The sequence below is a fragment of the Orbicella franksi genome, chromosome 10, assembly GCF_964199315.1.
Source record: "Orbicella franksi chromosome 10, jaOrbFran1.1, whole genome shotgun sequence".
Lineage (NCBI taxonomy): Eukaryota > Metazoa > Cnidaria > Anthozoa > Scleractinia > Merulinidae > Orbicella > Orbicella franksi.
In genome coordinates this window covers 23,148,156-23,165,090 of record NC_138154.1, presented here as the reverse complement: position 1 = coordinate 23,165,090, position 16,935 = coordinate 23,148,156, and the positions used below count along the sequence as shown (strand labels likewise).

Genomic DNA, 16,935 nt, shown 5'->3' with positions numbered 1-16,935 from the left:
TCTTTCCTCGTCAAGCACGCAAAACCCGCGGTCAGATTGGGTGGATCCAGGTTTTTACACGAGTGATTTGCACCAACTTAACTAGGGAGGTTTGGGGGCATGGTCCCCCAAGAAAATTTGAAATTTAGTTGCCTCAGAATGCAATTTTCCTGCATTCTGAGAGATTTGAAACATTTGAGTGATTTCTGGAAATCTCTTAAACTACTCTGGGTCCACCCCCTGGATCAGTGCCATTTTTTTCCGTAATCTACCCTTAGTGGTGTTGTCGTTGTTCCGAATAAAAAGTTACGCCATAAGACTGTCCTAATTAAGAAAACTGCCGCCCACCTCCTTATTCCATGAAACCCATCACTGAAATGGCAATCTTACAAAGACTTTGGAGTGTGCACTAGTCTACGGGACAAATGAGGTCGTCTCTGTAGATCCTTGTTACCCTCTACGAGGGGTGTGGGCCTTGAAATTAAAGCGCAGACTTCTACTAGAGTAGCTTTCAAGCCATTCAAATCATCATTTCTGTTAAGAGGCTCAACGTTATCCAGATCTGTCAGTCATTATTCCACTTACGAAATCACACCCGAGTCTCTCTGACCCAGTTTTTACAAAACATGAGTCTTATAGCAATTCTGAACTCGGGGATTTTAAAGCAGTAAATGGCGGGATTAGCAAGGGAATTACTGTAATGAAGTAACTTTCCAAAGAGAACAAGATCTACCGGCATCCTGAACAAAAACGACTTTGTAAAGTTAACAAGAATGTTCATGACGTGAAATGGAGTCCATGTTAAAACAAACACTACCGTCACTATGAATAACGCAGCGGCTAGTCGTTTCTCCTGTTTCGACGCAACCATCTCCATTTTACTTTTGTTCCAAAAGTGAACACGCAGACCAAAGACAACGTAGGCGGCGCAGATGACAAGAACAGATAACACCGAGATGACAGTCAGGTAATAAATGAAAGTTGCTTCAGGCAGTAAGTAAAGAAGGCTTCGAGTGCTTAAAATGTACACAATGGACGCGGTGGCGGAAATAGCCCACATCGCGATAATGGTGACAAAATAAACTCTTTTACCTCTCCAGTGGTATTGGATTGGGTAGAGTACGCCATAAAGCCTCTCTAGGGCGATAGAAGCCATGGTAAACACTGACGTTAGACCAGTGAAGACGTCTACCACTGTGTAGACTTGTTGAAAAGTCACGATATTTCTTTCTGGAAAATAACTGAAGGCGTAGACAAAGTATATATACATTGGCAAAGCCAAAGCTCCCACCATCAAGTCAGCCACTGCTAGATTTATTATGAAATAACCGCCGAATTTGCGTGGAAGTTTCTTTTTTGAGAACACTGCGATTGTTAGGGAGTTGCCTATGACGGTAGCCGCTGCTACGATCCCGTATATCGCACACCACGTAATGACCCAGAGATGGTTAATCGCTTGAGAGGTCCCGGATGTTGAATTGTTCATTTTAGCTATTCAGCACTGAAGCCGTGGAAAACTGCTGAAAATAAATAGGAAATATACAAATGATGTGTTAAAAAGAGTCATACGTTGCTTTCTGCAGTGCGTCGCAGTTTTAAAGGGAACATTGGATTCTTAACGCAGGATAAGAACAGCAAATGGCTCGCCACCTTACACGGGAACAGCTTAGCAAATAAAGAGATAGAAATTGGGATCGGAAGAACCTAACGAAAGAACGGTAAGGCCAAATATTCTCCTACCTCAATTTTTCAAGCAACGTACATAAATAATACATAATTGAATACCACGAGTTTTAGTTGAGAATATCTCACAGCATCTAGCTATGGTGGAATTGCAGTAAATCAACATACTGGTGCAAAAACAATTACAGTCTATAGAGCACACAGTGCTCACTGTGGGTGTCGAATTTGTGGTGAGCTAGCTTCTAAGGTTACCTTATGATCGCTTCACCCGAACGGTTAACAAAAAAAAAAAAAAAAAAAATACGGCCTATTCTACAGGTCAAGTTTACACCTTGGTAATGTCTATATTTGGAAATACACTATTTTTTTTTTTCTAAGAATATATTTTATGAGTATCGAGCCTGAAATTTGCAAAATCTTTAGAATACGTTAATTAAGAATAACCTCGAGACTAAGATTTTAAACAGAACATAACATTGTGTGTTGAAAATGTGTAAATACCACACAATTTTGTGTTTAGCCAAACCGTACAAAATTATTCCTTTCTCTAAACGGCATAACAGCCAAAAACAACCGAAATAGCACTTGCCGCATGTTGTATCGTGTGAATGCCCAGGTTAATAAGATTCAAAAAGAAATCACCATTGAATTATGTGATCAAATTTCAATTTTATCCATAAATTTTATCCGTTAATCCCCAAAGGGTTGACTTTCAGTGAAGTAACTGATCACCGAAGTACTTGTCTTGCTTGATGGACAGTCTTTGCCATTGATAATGATTTCAAAAAGGAATTAATTAACGTACTGAGGGCACGTTTTGAGGCCCTGTTGTTGTTGTTGTTGTTGTTGCTGTTTTTTTTATTTTTTTATTTCAGACATGAGAAAAATTTGGACTAGAATGTACTTCGCGTGCATTACATCAGTTTGTGTAAGTGTTTGCATGTACTTCTCGCTGCATGTTGCTAAATCCTATCTCGGTACGCAGGAGAAAGATCTGTGTTTCAACCTGTGAGCGCTAGCGTCTACCTTACATTCAGAGCAAAAGGTGAAGCCAATGCTGAACAAAAGCATTTATTTCGGATATTTCAAGCGAGAGAAATAAACACCAGTCTTTTGAATGTACAGGGTCAGCACTTTAGTCGAAGCCTTCCTGAACAGAACCCTCCCTTCCTATTCCTGATATGAACGTCTGTTTTTTTCCTCTCCTTCCCCAGCTTTCGGTGATGCTGTCTCATTCATTCCGTGGTAAACATTTACCAAATTATAGCTGGATTCTTGTCCCCATCTTTGCTTGCTTGTAGCTTTTCAGTTTTCATATTTAGTTTGTCGTTAGACCAAGGTGAAACAGTGTGCATGTTGCCATTACCAAAGTCGATTGACTCGACTTGACTTATTCTATTGTTCATTATGTAGGCAGATATCGTCAATTATATCGCTTGCTGGAGTAACGGAGGAATGGTTTGATTTGAACTAGCAATCAAAACAAACTGAAATTCTCTCGGACAAATATCTGTGAAAATTTTTGATTGTGGCTCGGTATCTCCATTTTTGCTCATGTATGTCAACAAAAGCTAATGGAATTAAGAAAGACTAATAGTTTTATGGCTTATGATTGACACGTTCAACACAACTCTGTTTACCCTGTCGATCTTGTTCTTGTTTTTACCCGGGACTAATATTGTTCCTGGTACCGCTTGAAATTATTTTGTGAATGGAATTTGTCCTGGCCGGCAAACCATCTGCGTTAGCTGGGCGATGGTGATAACAAAAACAATTTTAGCGCTGATCGGCCCTCTATCTTTTTCCACTAAGTAAATTACATCACACTCATTAGTCACCAACAAGGAATGTTGAGGCCCCACAGGTTAGGAATATGCATTTAAGATTAAATTAACCCAAAAGAAAATCTTGTGATTGAACATGTGTTTCAAACTTAACAATACACTGTTTGAAACTGTGCATGTTAGTGTCAGAGAGTACATTTTTTTTTCACGACACCTCAGGGCTGCTTAAATGATTCCGTGCATACAGCAGTCTACCGCACTAGAATACGTACCACGAAATTTAATCTTTTTTGTCAGAATTACCTTGTTCATTCCTTCGCCGTAGATCAACGGAGATCCAGATGGTAGTAAACCATCTATGGTTTAGGTTCAGTGTGATTTCTTACACGCCTCAAGACTAGGCATAGAGTATTAGACACGAAAGGTAAGGTGTGGGTTGTAAAAAAGCATAGCAGCTCTCCCGGGGAATAAATCTTCAGGAAAGACACGACTACTCCCCTATATACGTAAATGAATTATGACATACACAACCATGCGGATTTAACTCTATACAGCTGTACAGCACATCACAACAAGTGACTGAGTTTTAGAGTACTTACCTACATATACCCAAAGACTAGTCGATTCTTGGATAGGAACTGCTTACATTCCTCCACGAAATGTTTCGTTCTTCTTCTCTGTCTTGGTTCTTCCGTCAGTCGAGTAAACAGATAAATCAGACAAGAACGAGCGAGTTTATATGTTGGCTTAAGTTATCACTCAGTGTGCTCAATGTATACAATAATGTACAACTCAGCATGTGATCGGGAGATATTAGTCAGATAAATGACACAAATAAAAACACTATTATCCCTTCAGCGCTCAGTTACCTAGCTGTCAACGTCGAGACTATTTTGACACCAATGGAACGGCTGACAACGCCTATTGAATCCAGTTAAAAAGTGATATTGGGTGTCCCGCTGTCGATGTGCATGGCTAACCTTTGAGCTTGTACAAGACCTACAAGATGATGTAACTTCGAGTGTACTTCTTGTGTTCAGTTTTGACGAACAACTGACGAAGAGCAGTTACAGTTCGATTTTTGATGCTGGCAATTCGTTGATTGAAGTCACAGAACTGGCAAATGATTTTGCACTGCTAATGTTCGTATTGCTGAATTTGTGTTCACAAGTTCATTATGATTATGTATAAAAGTGCCGCCCATTAGCTTATTAATTAGCATAGATAGACTAAACATAAGCTTTCAGATCAGCAGAAGACTATAGTCTTTGCATCTTTATAATTTTAGCCTGGGTTCAAGCCATAGGCGTTCTTTACTTAGCATACCATTTTGTCTCATTTTTTCTTGCGTATAATAAGGAATTTATTTTTTTCATTTTCAATATGTCAAATAAAATTTTCGAGATTTTGTAAGCGATTTTTAGGACCGTCATTCTACTGTCACAGTCTAATAACACGTTTGTTACACATCTGAAAACAATCAGTTTATACACTGACGCCTTGACGGTGCGTATTTTTCATTAACGAATTGCTTACATAACTCCAATTAGTTAAAGGAAAATTAATTTAAAAACGGAAGTCTTTTTTCTTTTTTGAGGTTGTTACCTGGTAATAACACAGTTGCTTATGGATGTCTTTGTTTTGGTGGCAAACTTCATGCATTGTTTTACGTAAAAGTAAAATGATCAAGTAAGACAAAGGAGGCCTGCGTTCAGGTCTCCGTTGTATTGTCCTTTGTCGTTTCAACTGTCGCATAATTTTTTTGCCCCAGATTGAAATGCGGTGGTGGGTGAAATAATAGGGCTTAGCAAGGAAATATCGCTTATTATTTGCTCAATCATTACCTGCATGTGTTGGTTATTCTAAAGCAGAGATGCAAAACTTTCCTTGTTATCAGGTTATTGGCTGTAAACAGCGGATATTTATTGGTTGATCCTTTGTTTTCAGTCTGACAATTGTAGTGTTAGCGCTGTTGTTTAAAAAGCTGAACTTGTGCCTGGTACCCCATGGAACAAAATTAAATTTCTCTGCGCGTCAGCTTTACTTTGCTAAAAGGCATACTGCTTATTTGCAAAGTGATGCATGAGCTAAGAATCGCGTTCTGCCCGTTAAAATTGAGTTCCCTAGCTCTCTCAGCGCACGTCCATGGAAATAAAGTGCAACTTATATGCCTAGTAACACCATAAGCCACATAAGCATAAGTTCTTCCTTTATTATTAGACATTCAGTTGCCGTTTTCTTTGGCCTGATTGTGCACGTACCTGTTCTGGTCAGTTGAGTACGGGAGAGGATTTTAAGATTCTCCTCACAACTAAAGTCATTTCACACCATACAGCAGGTTTATTGCTTGTGCTGAGCGGATTTTTAACCTTAACCATCCTTGTTTCTTTATGGTTTATTGTTATCTCTTTGGTGTTTGTTCATCTCAATAAACTACTATTTTCAGGTTCCATCAATTCAAAGGTAACTCTGTATACAGCCAAAATAACTGAGCTCCTTTGATGTGGACACTGATAGCGCGTCTATATAAGTTTTGTAGAACACCCGTCAATACACTACTTGTCGCAGACTTATCAAGTGTACCATTTAAGTAGCACTTACTTAAACAGAACTTAAAAACTGGACAGTTATCCTCCTGTAAGCGGGAAGTAATTTTCCCTTTTAATCTTTTAGTTTTACTTCTAAAGAGCCGGGTAATTTCGATGTTGCCGTTCTTATCCTGTGATCCAGGGCATACTTCACTTCTGTGCTTCACCTAGCACGAATCTGTACACGGCTCCTTTTAAAGAGAGAAAGGTAATAGCAAAGATTGATAAAGTAATTAATTCCGCACCCCGGTTTACACTCAAAGCCTATTAACCCCAGCTGCATGACTAAAATCCGATTTCTGTAGCATGAAGTGATGAAGTGTAATAACTCTCTCCTGGATGGGATACTGGCCCATCGCAAGGTTAATCCTGGGATTAAATCTGTCGATACGTGTACCCAGTTACACCAAGGTGGAGAGAAAACTGCTGAAAGTGTCAGTCTTGCCTAAGAACACAACGCAATGGCCGTAAAACCAGACCGCTCTATCCGGTGTCTAGCTGCGCACTAAGCGTTAGGCCACCGCCCCTCCTTTGACTAAGTACAGTAATTTATGCAGGTAGTTACACAACGTAAGGAAGATTGAGACGGATTGCAAATAACAATTGTTTAATATGATCTTTGTAGGAGAGATAATACCACAAAACGTGTGAAAACATGTGTACAGTTAAGGGAAATGTCGCTTCCCAAGACACATTAGTCTCTTGCACTTCCTTATAGCCAAAAATAATTATGAACTTACACTTTCATCTAAATGAATATATTTTACACCTTTCTAATCATCCAATAGTTTGGAAGCAATTAAACTTTTGTTTCTCTACTTTTTTTCTTTCTTGCGATCAAGTTCTTCAGAGCTCTCCGAAATTCAGAAATTTTATAGCAGTAAATCACTGGATTAACAATCGAGTTGCCGTAATGTAAGAACTTTGCCAAAAAGATGACTTCATAAGGAATGCCGTCAAGCAATGACGTCTTGAAGTTCACCAAGATGTTCATAATATGAAACGGAGTCCAGGTCGTCAAGAAAACAGCAGTTATGATAGCAATGGCCACGGCTAAATTGCGTTCTTTTTCTCCAGCAGCCCGGTGTTGATTTCTGCTCCAGATTTTGATTTTCAGCCACAACGCGACGTAACTCGCGATCATCACCATGAGAGAAGTGAAAGACAGAAGAGCCAAGGCAAACGCAAATATCTTGGGATGGAGAATTTCGAATGAATCTAAAAGCCTAGTCCCCGTCAGAGCACCGGCAAGAATCCACACCTTAGCCAAAACAACGAAGTAAGTTCCTCTGGAAAGTCTGCGATATCGCAAAGGGCAAAAAATAGCATATACTCTCTCTAGAGAAATAACAGTTAGTGTGAACACAGACGCCATCCCGGAGAAGACATCAAAAGCAATGTGAACTGTCTGAAAAGGTTTAACTTTGGTTCCTGAAGAACCTGTATAAGGTGATATATAAATCAAATGAATATACATCGGTAAGGCAATAGCCCCGACCATCAGGTCCGCTACCGCCAGATTTACAAGGAAATAATTTCCAAATTTCCTCAAAAGAGGAGATTTAGTGAAGGCTAATATTGCTGCCACATTATTGACGACGATGGCTAGTGTGACGATTGCGTATGCTACACACCACATGATAACTTTGTCGTCTGTTTGGTTTGACGTGGAATTGCCAGGTCCTGACGTGTTGTTGACCATTGTCCAGGATTGCAATCTACTCTTTTATCCTGGAATAAAACATGAAAAATCCAATGCTGAGTAAACTTTCTCTCCTAAAAAAAGCTCTAGGGAATAGCTAAGAAAACTAATCTATTGCATGTAGCGACTGATCCACGACGCGTTGGTCGGATCGGAGCAATTACCTTTTCCTTAACAAGAGAAGATGAATCAGTTCACAAGACAGGGTTGTATATAAACCTCTCTTCTCCAAGCGCCAGACACCATTTACACTATGACAATCAATAGCCAGAATGTACGAGAATAATTCTCATCAGCTTTCAAAGGTTGCGACTGACGACACCGCAATCTTAAAAGTTAGAACCACCGTATGTACGTTCATAACTCTTCCTTGATACTACTTTATAATAAGAATGTCATTTTTCCGTCCCAGGCTGATTATTCTTATTTTTCTGCCGATTTTGGCTGAAAGTATTATTGTGAATGTTCTTAGCGTATGACATTTCGGTTCGACTTTGGTAACTTTGAAGTAATTTTGGAGCCGGACTGCCGGCAACAAAGCCTAATTTGATACACATGACTTCTTGCAGAAATGTTATTAGCATCGAGCAAAGGGCTAAAGGGTTTTACCGTTACTGAATTTTATATGGTTCAGTTAAAAACATATAATTATAATGTACTTACAAATTTTCAACACGAAAAATTGTATTCTTTACAAAATCTCAGCCTCTGGTTTATTCTTGAAAAAATCTTAAAAATTTCGCAAATTTCAGTCTCAATATTCTTATAAAATATATATAATGAGTGCAGATCTTAAGGAAATGGTCGAAATGGCCGCTGCAGTTCCACAGAATAAAATAACAATAAGAATATTGTTCACTTACATCTGATGAATATGTGGCCAAGCTTTGGGTAGTTAGGTCGTCTAGATGTTATGATGTATTTCTATTTCTGGTTTATTGATAAAAATGCCACTTAATTCGAAAAAAAAAAAATTATAAAGAAAGCATGATACACGGTGATTAATGTATTTTACATTTGATTAAAGTCTTCCGTTTCCGTAAGCTCTTCATGAATTTATATATTTCGCATTTGAAACAGTCCTGTCAAGCTGCTGGATTTTTTTTGTTGTTGTTAGAATTCGAAGTTTCTTTTGTCTATTGAAGCAAGGAACAATAACTTCTATTTGAAGTATTTTTGACCAATAGCCGGGGTTTCTAACACCGCGTTTCCAGCGCAGAATAACTAGCCCAGGATGGCGCCTTTAACGCCAATTAACCTCATCTCCTGTTGCGGAAATTTGAAATGGTGACAAAATTTGTCGTGAAATGCTCTGAGTTGAAGGCAAACGTGGTTTTATTCAGACTGTCTAGGGTTTTGTGTTATTAAAATGAATTTAAGTCTGGGCTGTTGCGACCGATGTTTTTGTTTTGTTTTGTTTTGTTTGCGTTAAATGGATATCTAACGTTGGAAGCCAAGTGAAAAAGTTAGCTGTTTCTCTCTGATTAGCTGGTCATTACATTGCGGTGGATACGCAAAAGGAGAGGAAAACATTAAATCAAAAGAAGAGCGAATTCCGACTTGGTTTTTGCTTTGTTTCTGAATGTAGTCGAAGCTTCATAACGACCACCTCGGGACCTTGAGCTAATCGTTCATCTGAAACAACAGAAGCAGCGGGGTCTCTTCCTATCTCAGTCTCGGTCGGCGCAACACTCGATCATCATCTTAACGTTTAACGACTCTTCAATCAACGCTGTGAAGCAATTTTGTGCCACGGTGAACGTGATCAAGTGGCAATTAATAATCAGAATCAGGATCCGCTTTCAGTGATCGCTAGCGAGAGCCTAAAACAAAGGAAAACCCTAACCCCAAAGCAGTTGTGGTCGCTTACGAGAGCTTGTTTTTGTTTTGCATGCTTTGTTTCGATTTGTTTTAATACAGAGTTCGAGTGACAATTCCAACGGTGTTTCACTAGAGTTATGATGAAATAATGGTGGTAACTAGGGCCGGACGTCGCTCACGGAATTAGTCGCAAGGACAACTGTACACGTATATAACCATACATACTTTGCTTGTGTTTTCTTTGATTATTTGGCGTTAACGCTCTGATATGCGTTTCTCGCTTGCTCTAGTTTCCGCTTGCTTATTGTTTATGTGTTTGTTTCTCAATGTGAGGTATTCGGATTAATCTGGAAGTAACGGGCAGCAGACAATGAATGCTCAAGCCACAGAATATCCAGACCAACTTCTAGAAAAGTCATTAATTTGCATTTGAAAAGATTTCTTTCCAGTAGTCGTTATAGTTCAGTCATAAAATACGAATATCTTCATTTGTTTTCTTTTTGCTTTTTATAAAATAGATAATGCCACTCATACATAGAATTTTATTTGTATTTCTTTTACTGTGTCTTGACATGTTTCTGTCATCAGCAAATAAGCCAGATATTCCTGAAATACAATTTTCGGAGAAAGCAATTGATTACAAGATCAATTGCGCTCGCCGCGATAAACATTTGCCTCCAGCTCTACCGATCAGGCCTTTATGTTTTGAACCATTTTGATATTTTTCTAACCAATGCACAGTGTTAAGGTCGCATGCAATAAATGTATAATGAGAGTTTAATTTTTATCGGCTAATAATAAGAGTTCAGTCGAGTTCCGTGTTAGTTTGGCTTCATTATAACAAACGTCGCGTCCTTATGACGCAAACGCTTCAAAGGTTCATCGTTTAAGTTTTTCGGCCTTAATCGATTTTTAACACAAAAAAAAGATATATGCAAATTTTACCGTGGATTAATTCGTAAATCGCAAACTAGTTGTTACGAACAGCATAAACAATGCATGATTTATGAGGTGGAGCAAATTATGTGATTTTGGTTTACTGGATGCCACCGTTTATTGGTAAAATCATGAAAAATGTCTAGCAATTTAAAAAAAAGTGCCAAAAAAAAAATTAATCTTGCAGTTAACGTTAGAAATAAAACCCTTTCGATACTAATATCAGGTTATACTGTTTGCTATCGCAACAATAAAGTCCCCAGCTGTGAAGCTTAACCAGCGTCATTTTGGAGTTGTCATTCGTCTTGTTTTAATTTGAGCCTGAAAACGCTGAGATAAGCATACAAATGGTTACAGTCAAGTACAGAATCAAAAAGCAAAGACGAAATGATCTTGAATTTGATAGCTGAAACTCGGTAATAAGCTTATCTTCGACAATATAACTTTTAAATATGCACCTCTATTGGCTAAATTTATGCTCCAATTTTGAAACTAACAGTAGCAAAGTCTCCTTGGGAGTAGCTGACTAAATTCAAAACAGGAGACGAAAAACAAATTTGTGTAAAATATAGATTAGCGGTATTCACAAGAACAAATGAGTGTTATTTTGAGACGCTTTCAAACATTTTGCATAAACAACAATTGTTTGAACAATATTTTGAGTTCGTCGCATTTCACCGAACCGGAACCTACAGCGATAAGCTTCCATTCGTATTTTTTGTCCCCCAGACTGTACACACATGTTCGTTTAGCTCATTGTTTTTCGGTTTTGTTTTTCGTCCTCGATTTTCTCACCAACCGTGCCAACACTAAGATAGTAACTGAACAATATATTGCTTTCTTTCTTTTTTTTTTTTTTTTCGAACTTGATTCAGTGTCTACGCCACTACGAAGGAGTATAAATGAGAAAAACAAACACAAACCGTATTAGCATGGAATCGTGCGAACTTCCCTCCTCAAGTCGAATACTTCGATTCAGCATTGAGAGGTGACCTAGAAGAAAACGGCAGCATTCAATCCTTCAACCAAAGTTAGCACAAACATTACTGCAACAGCTACAGCCTAGTCTACCGTGCTGTGTTAGTTGACTCAAGCGGTAACGTTGATCGAACTAACAAAACCGCGGCAACCGTATTCTTTAAATATTTCTTTATTAACGCTAACAGCGGGGGATTGTGGGTACAAAAAAAAAATGGGGAATTTTTTATGGTCATGAACGTTTGGCGTTTTCTTTGACCCTTTATAACGTATGTATCATTTTTTTTTGGCATACCTTGGTTACAGATAAAACTTGAACTTGGCAAATGAAAATTATTGGCGACGGGTGGTTGATGTTTTTGATCGCAGCATCTCTGTTGTCTAAGCGCCTTTAGGTGTTCTTTTCAGCTCAGCGGTACGCTTCCATTAGCACAACCTAAAAACCTATTGTATGGTCGCTTTGAATCAGGACAAGCACACACACACACACACACAAAACCTTCTCGTAAATGCGCTATTTGAAAGAAGTGTAGAGTGCGTAAGCTCTTCAAATTTCGGCTAAAAGCAATCTTTTCTCCGCAATTAGATTTGCAGGTGTTGCGTTGGTATAAGTAGCAAGACATCTATTCCGGCGTCAAATCGACAAAATTCTCGTATCAGGAGTAGGTATTGTGATAAACTAATAAATTTACTATCACTCTGTTTACTTAAACGATGGCAAAATTTCCGCGATGGCGATGAATAATTTTCGTTTCTGTCCAACCGGCTAAGTCTCATCTCCCGCAGCCGGTCAAAACATTGTTGATCTATTTGTGATGCATTAGATCACAAAGCATCGGGGGCGCGAAATATATATTTTGGACATCAATCTTTATTAATGTGTCCTTAGGTTATCAGACAAACAAGAGACATCTAAGATGAAAAATTGCGACAATTAGTAGATCAGTCAGTCAGTGGTGATAAATTGTCTGTCTTTTTTTAGAGACCAATCAGGTTTGTAGAAAACAATCAGCCGACCAATCTGCATGATTTTTAAACTAATTGTCAACCATAACTTTAATCCAATTGTTTGTCATTGAAATTTACGTCGAACAATTTTAATTTGACTTTACGTACACAACCTAACTCAATCTCTTTCTTACATAATCGGTAAGGGGCAAAAGAAAAAGAATAAATAAAATATGATAAAATAAAATAAATCGGTTACAACAACTTGTTACAATAGGTAAATCGCTACGGGTTTCGAATGAGATTCATTTATTTATTCTCTGTCACTGAGCGTTTGTTTGCATCACCGATCCAGTTGGTGACGTTTGTGAAACTCATTTATCGATCGTTATCTCACTTAACATGCATGTGCAATTCCAAACTATCGTAAAATTATATCGTTCTGGCTATCATCGGCGATCTACATTCCCAGCGATTTAATTAGTATCTGTGTCCCGAGGGTTAGAGTGGAAAGTGATTCAAGTCTGTACAACGTAGATAGTACGCACTGTGCTGTACTATTTAATAAGCTCAAAGAGAAAGGTCCCCCTAAAGCTTCTTAACTTTCGGGTTGTCCAAGTTATTACCTTTTGTTATTTTTGTTGTGGTGTTGATGGTGGTGGTGGTGGTGATAGTGGTTGTTGTTTTGCTTTTTAAAGGATCGACAATGGCTATTTTGGTTATTGTCCATGCATACAGCGTTTTTTTTTTTTTTTCTTTTTTTGTTAAACAATATCCTTCGGAAATTTCTGGAAGGCCATTCCTTGGACAAAATCCCTCCCTTGCAAAGCAGCTCGCACAATGTGGTATAACTGCGAGAATTTCGGTCAGATTTTACGAACAATTTTGTTAGTATTTCCGACACAACTTTTATTGTGCACTTATATTAAAATCCCATGTTAGACGTCAATTAAACGGTTATTGAATGTTTACAAAATATCAAAATTATACGACCTGCTTCAATGATCAGTTTGTCTTGTTTGCCACAATGCAATGACTGTCACCTTTTCAATTTTGATGGAAGACTCGAGCGGTTCAGTTTGTCGAAACTAACTGGATGTCAGTTATTACTTCTACAACCGGTATGCAGTCAGACATGGACACAGAATTTCTTCAACAAATAAAATAAATCGTATAGAAATTTTCAAGCAGTTCATGCACTGAACCTTCTCATCGTTTGATCCAAACCGATCAGCGTGTCGTTTTTGTCGAGTTTAAGTGTCGAGTTTGTCCTATCTTTGATAAAATGAATGAACAGAACGATAGAAGGAAAACCCTTTTTAAGGTTACCGTATACCTTCTGGGGTGTCTCGCGTCCAAGCGATGTAGCGCGTCCGGTTTAAGCTGTAGATACCTAAGCCCCTATATCAAATTAAAGCTTATAGAGCTGGCTATCAAACCATACCAAAAATTTTGAAATAAAATGAATTGCCAATTTTTTCACGGTCACCAAATGCAAGCGTCCTAATCACCTTTTGGAAGCTACAAGTCAAAGCGAATTTTGTTTTTCGCCAATTTATTTTTTTCCTCGGTTTCAGGACAAAAAGCGCTAAAAAAGCGTGTCTGCGTTTTTCCATATTCAATTGTAGTAAAAAGTTTCAGAACATTTTCGAAATAGGATTAAAAAAATGTGAAGTGATCGTACAAAAATCGCTCTCGGAGAAAAAATATTTCGAAATAAACAATTCGCAGACACGTTTTTGTTTTTTATATGTTAATCTAGCTACTGTCCAAATTTGAGGGCAAACAAACAAATTCCGTTTGAGTTGTAACTCTTTAAAGTGTCTGCTTCAAGTGAAAAAATTTATCCGAGAAAACAGCGCTAAGAAAAATATCTTACTTCGCAAACAAACTCCGCCCACAAACGCCTTCAACTGGGTTCTCAGATCACTGAGCCAATCAGCGCTTGGAAAATTTACTACCATTAACTCGCGGTGAAATTTACGCGTGAATCTGCAAAAAAAAAACCCTTGCGTTTCGCAATGCGCTCAAGGCGGAGAGATAATTTTTCTGCAGCTGGGTTTTTCTTGAAGCTGGTTTGGCAAAATGGGGAAGACGAAAAAGGATACGAACGTTAGAGTAGCTGGGCGACGAGAACAAACAAAAGAAAGCGCGGCAGAGCAAATGTGCATGGATAATATTGCAATGGATCTCAATGAGTTGGACGATTCATCGGTATCGAACTCAACAAAAGAGTCACTGTAAACATCGCTGTTATCGCTGTCGAGTTCCCAAATTTTACACAACCTTTCTCTTCTCTTGACTCGATCTTTTTGCCCGCTTGATACGTCCGTAGCTTCATCCGCGAGGCCAACTTTCGCTTCTTCACTCATTGATGTATTTTTATTCATTCTTCGCTCTTTCGAACAGGTAAACGGAGTTTTCCGTGGTCCATGTTTACTTATAACTTAATGGAATTACATCTAACACGAAAAATGCTTGGATTAACAATGCTGATTAACTGAGTAGCCAGCCAATTCGTGGTATCAATATCGGTAATATTCCCGCGAAAGTAGTCTCGGTTGATTGCATACACGTTATAGGGCTGTCAATCAAGAGGGAACTTGTACTTCCGGCCATAACGTAAAACATCCATTTCTCCGCCAATATTAGGTTTTTTTCAATTTTGTTTTCAGAAATTAGAGATTACTCTTCGACCATTAGTTTGAACCAAAAATCCAAATTTGAAGAAAATTGCCGATCTGAAGGTATACTGTAACCTTAAGTTCACGGCCTCTATAATAAGTGCCCGACTTTCATTTTAAACAGTGCACGTCACTTTAATCAGGACCAATCAAAAACAGTTGATTACAAAAATAAGCAAAAGGAAACTGCGCCGTTTCAAAGTTACATATTGATGCCATTAAAAAGTAGAGAAAAGAAAACGGTCGAGATGTTAGTGCAATTTAAAGATCCGCATAACGAATATATATTCAGATTCTAGTTTGGAAAAAAAATGCCTTTGGTAGCAGAAGAACTGGGGCAGCCATCGCCGCATTATTCGAATGAAAAATTACTTATGAAAAGTTAGCATCAGAACGGACAGCTTACCTGCAATATAGGGCCCAGCTACTCAATGTTTACGTGGAGTTTAAGACAGATGCTGCTCCGAAAATTCGAGCAATAAGTGCAAAAATTATTTACTAAAAATCTACTCATAGCACGGTAACCTTTGGAATACTATTTAAAACAACTCACTTTAGTTCATCCCCGCGATTGAACTCTCAAGCATTCTCGAGAAAGTTAAAGCCAAACCTCGTAAGATTGCTTAAAGAGTGTTTTATTGTGTTCTTAACTAACGCGAAAAGTGTTTTAATTGGAATATGGATAACTTCAAGTTCAATTTTCTCTCGCGGGGTCAGCTTGAGAGCTCAAGTCTCGATAAGTTCGTCTTAACTGTATTCAAAATATTACCGTGCTATGACGTTTTTTTGGTAACTTAATTTTTGCCATTATTGCTCGAGTGTTATGCGGAAATCATCTTGATTACGCTTCACAAAAGATACTGAAATCTCTTATCTGTAAGTGCTTTTATTTGTAAGGGTTGTTTGGTTCCAAAGCGTTGAGGCCCTTAAGCTAGGGCAAACTTAAAACTTAACCTTATCTGTTGTTTCAAATCTTTAGCGTAGGTGTGTTGGATTACTCACTTAGTGTTCAGTTTGATAAATTCATTGTCTGTTTTCATGTCTGGTCTGTACATAAGCCATCCGGCGTACTTGTTTTGGTGCATCATCCACACGAAAACAGTACGTAGGAGCCTAGTGCGTCTCCTCTTAGAATAACAAAAAAACACACAGAAGGCACAAAGGAAGAAAAGAAAATTAAGAAAAAGAAAAAGGGAAAGAGAGAGAGAGAGAAAAAAGGAAGGATCGTGGTATCCACTGCCTGAGAAAACATTCCCGCCCCCGAGCATTCGGTGGCAAATTGCCGATACTGATATGATGAGGGTATCTCCGATTTTCGATACCACCTGTCGTTTATTTCTGATAAAATGTTAATTGAAAAGCAGACGATCGTCTCTGACCTATTTAAATGATAATTGATGAGATAAAATGAGATCTTTTGGGATCGAGGCATATAAAAGGAGAGATCTTTTCTGCGGATAACATATGAAAATCTTTATGGCATATTGAAAGGTTCAAACTGATAACATTTACTATTCCTTTTAGGCCTACTCATCTGAAGTACATTTGATGCAATTCACAAAAAAGTGAGCCGAAGCTATTTTATCTGTGTACTAAAACTGTAACTATAGTTGTATTTGTATTCGGAAAATAAAGATCTTTTGGTTGTTGTTTTTGTAGTTGTCGAAACTACAAGTTCGTGAGTGGTTTATATTACAATAATGCGGACCACTTAGGGGACCAATCAGCTTCTCTTTTTCATCTTGAGCCTTTTACCATACAGTAAAAGTATACAAGTTTAAAGGACAGGCCTTTGTCAATATCTGTACAAATTTTACGGTTGAGGTGGGAAA

At 38.2% G+C, this 16,935-nt stretch overlaps 2 protein-coding genes across 2 annotated transcripts; both read right to left on the bottom strand.

Moving 5' to 3' along the window:
• Positions 1 to 37: 37 nt before the first annotated feature.
• Positions 38 to 2,855, bottom strand: LOC145499923 (substance-K receptor-like). The gene has a single exon (XM_081479438.1). The coding sequence runs from the start codon at positions 1,463 to 1,465 to the stop codon at positions 569 to 571; it is 897 nt and encodes a 298-aa protein (XP_081335564.1). The 5' UTR covers positions 1,466 to 2,855; the 3' UTR covers positions 38 to 568.
• A 3,978-nt stretch (positions 2,856 to 6,833) lies between these two features.
• LOC145500434 (beta-2 adrenergic receptor-like) lies at positions 6,834 to 12,099 on the bottom strand. Its single transcript, XM_081479953.1, has 2 exons — positions 11,417 to 12,099; positions 6,834 to 7,765 (listed from the first exon to the last, which is right to left on the bottom strand). Exon 2 carries the CDS (start codon positions 7,734 to 7,736, stop codon positions 6,834 to 6,836), a length of 903 nt encoding a protein of 300 aa, XP_081336079.1. The 5' UTR covers positions 7,737 to 7,765; positions 11,417 to 12,099.
• Positions 12,100 to 16,935: the final 4,836 nt, after the last annotated feature.

Bases quoted from the DNA above. Each gene is read 5' to 3' on its own strand.
- LOC145499923 (XM_081479438.1), bottom strand. From the start codon at position 1,465: ATGAACAATTCAACATCCGGGACCTCTCAAGCGATTAACCATCTCTGG.
- LOC145500434 (XM_081479953.1), bottom strand. From the start codon at position 7,736: ATGGTCAACAACACGTCAGGACCTGGCAATTCCACGTCAAACCAAACA.